This window comes from Topomyia yanbarensis, chromosome 3 (assembly GCF_030247195.1).
Source record: "Topomyia yanbarensis strain Yona2022 chromosome 3, ASM3024719v1, whole genome shotgun sequence".
In the NCBI taxonomy this organism is placed as follows: Eukaryota; Metazoa; Arthropoda; class Insecta; order Diptera; family Culicidae; genus Topomyia; species Topomyia yanbarensis.
Window position 1 is genome coordinate 128,855,775 of NC_080672.1, and position 2,493 is coordinate 128,858,267.

The following is a 2,493-nucleotide window of genomic DNA, read 5'->3' on the forward strand; positions in this document are numbered from 1 at the left end:
TGACTCATTAATTGACACTCGGAAGCATTCGAGCTAGAACAAACAGTTCCATCAGGAAAAACGGTTGATTCATCAACATAATAATGAAAATACTTGCCAAAGAGGGCAATTTGGAAGTCCCCCTCTCCATTCCCAGACACAGGGCTGGGACGACTGAAGATACTGCTGACTGCAAGGGGCACGACTGTGCTGGGAGGATTGGGGGATTCCATATTGCTTTCTACGGTGCGTCCCGGTTGCCGTTGATCAACAGGCGAATTGTCGGTGCGTGGTCTAAAATAACTGCTATTTGCGATGGATTTATCCCAGTCGAGGTGTTTTCCGAAACCCAAGCTTCCCGTCATTATTACGTTCTTGCCGAAAGTCGATGAACTCGCGGAAATACATCCCATCCGGCCAGGTATCGGCATTGAGAGCCATTTCACGAAGTTGAGGGTCAACACCAATTTTGAAAGAAATGAAATTAAGCCCGCTCAAATTTGCGTCTTTTTTCACTAACTTCTTCACTTCGACTGGATCGTCCGTTGAGAGGCACTCCTTAACCATAGAACAAACCTCAGCTTCGGAAACGGTGGTAGCAATTCGTGACAAGTAAATCCAGCATTTACTAGTAGCGGGTTGAACAGTGATTGTGGGTACCTTTGCTACATCACCCTTTTTCTTGCCACACGTTAGACTAGGGACATCGGATTTAGAAGGAAATTTATCATCCTCCGTCTCGCGAGCACGTTTGGCTCCAGCTCTATTTGGAACGGGCCATGATATGGGAGTTGCAGGCAATGTCGTTGCAGATTCCACTGATTTTCTGGTTTTCTCCATTTCAGCCTTTAATGCTTCAAGCGCTGTTTTATGTGTGTCGGTCAGCAAACGGAACGCTTCGCTCAATGCTGTAAAAGCTGCATTCACTGCGGAGGATTTCATCAAATCCACACAGCTGTCGCAAAGCCAGAATATATTCGCTGAGTCGTTAATCATGTCCAATTTTGGACGAGTGAGCGTTGAACACGATAGATGCATGATTCTGTCGCAAAATCCTTGGCATTTCAGCTGATTCAAAGTGGTTACCGGCTCGGAGCACTGCAAGCAGATCGAATCCATTGCGAATCGCCTACAGGTAGGCAACAGTAGCTACTTCGCGAGTAAGCTTTCCCGATATGCATCCACGGTTTCACCACAAGGATTCTATCACTACCGACGACACTTTGGGAGAACAAAATGTTTATCAATTGTCACCGCACGACCAAGAATCACAAATTATCAGTCAATTGATCAATAACTGCAGCTTAGGCGAGGGCACAAACTCTATTCTAATTGAGAAATCACTCAATATACACAAAAAAACGATCCAAAATACGAGAACGAAAATAAACAAACTGATTCACAACAGTGTTACCAGAACCTGATATACATACCAGAACCTGATATACAAGAAAGGCGACAAATTGGACTGTGAAAACAACAGAGCGATCACGGTGACAAATGCCGCTTACAAAGTGCTATCCCAGATTCTGTTCCGGCGACTATCACCTCTGGTAAATGGATTTGTCGGGAGTTATTAGGCCGGTTTCATCAACGGCAGATCAACAAACGATCAAATCTTTACTATACGGCAAATCCTCCAAAATTCCGTGAATACCAGGTCCCGACACATAACCTGTTCATCGACTTCAAAGCCGCATATGACACGGTGGACCGTGTGGAGCTATGGAAAATGATGGACGAGAACGGCTTCCCTGGGAAGCTGACAAGACTGATTAAGGCTACGATGGATGGTGTAAGGTGTTGTGTCAAAATTTCGGGTGGCCTCTCGGGTCCGTTTGAAACACGCAGGGGACTAAGACAAGGCGATGGGTTGTCCTGCCTGCTGTTCAATATAGCGCTGGAGGGTGTAGCGGGGTTCAACATTCGGGACACGATTTTCACGAGGTCCGGACAGCTCGTGTGCTTCGCTGACGACGTGGACATAATCGGTAGAAACAAGGAGACGGTAGCAGATCTGTATACCCGACTGAAGCGCGAAGCAGCACGAGTAGGACCGAAGATAAATGTGTCTAAGACGAAGTACATGCTGGCTGGCGGAACCGATCGTGAGAGGGAACGCTTGGGCAGTAGTATTACGATCGACGGCGACGAGTTCGAGGTGGTTAACGAGTTCATCTATCTAGACTTATTGGTGACTGCGGACAATAACACCAGCCGGGAGATCAGCAGGCGTATTATCTCTGAAAGTCGTGCTTACTATGGGCTCCACAAAACTTTGAGATCCAGGAAGCTTCACCACCGCACAAAATGTGCCAGGTAGAGGAGACCGGGGCTAGTTGGCGGTGTTTTCAGTTTTCAATTTTTACTGCTTTGAGGTAGATCTGGCAAAATAGAACACGCGGCATGAAAGAGCAGACTGTAGGCAACATCTCTGATTTTTTTTAAAAGTGTTTGATGCATTGTGTCCATTTTTAGAGACAAAAATATGTGACGCGGAAAACCCGCCAACTT

General features: G+C 46.4%; 1 protein-coding gene across 1 annotated transcript; it reads right to left on the reverse strand.

Annotated features, from left to right (window-relative positions):
* Positions 1 to 300: 300 nt before the first annotated feature.
* On the reverse strand, positions 301 to 1,098 carry LOC131687204 (uncharacterized). Its single transcript, XM_058971256.1, has one exon. The coding sequence runs from the start codon at positions 1,096 to 1,098 to the stop codon at positions 301 to 303; it is 798 nt and encodes a 265-aa protein (XP_058827239.1).
* Between the last annotated feature and the right edge of the window lie 1,395 nt (positions 1,099 to 2,493).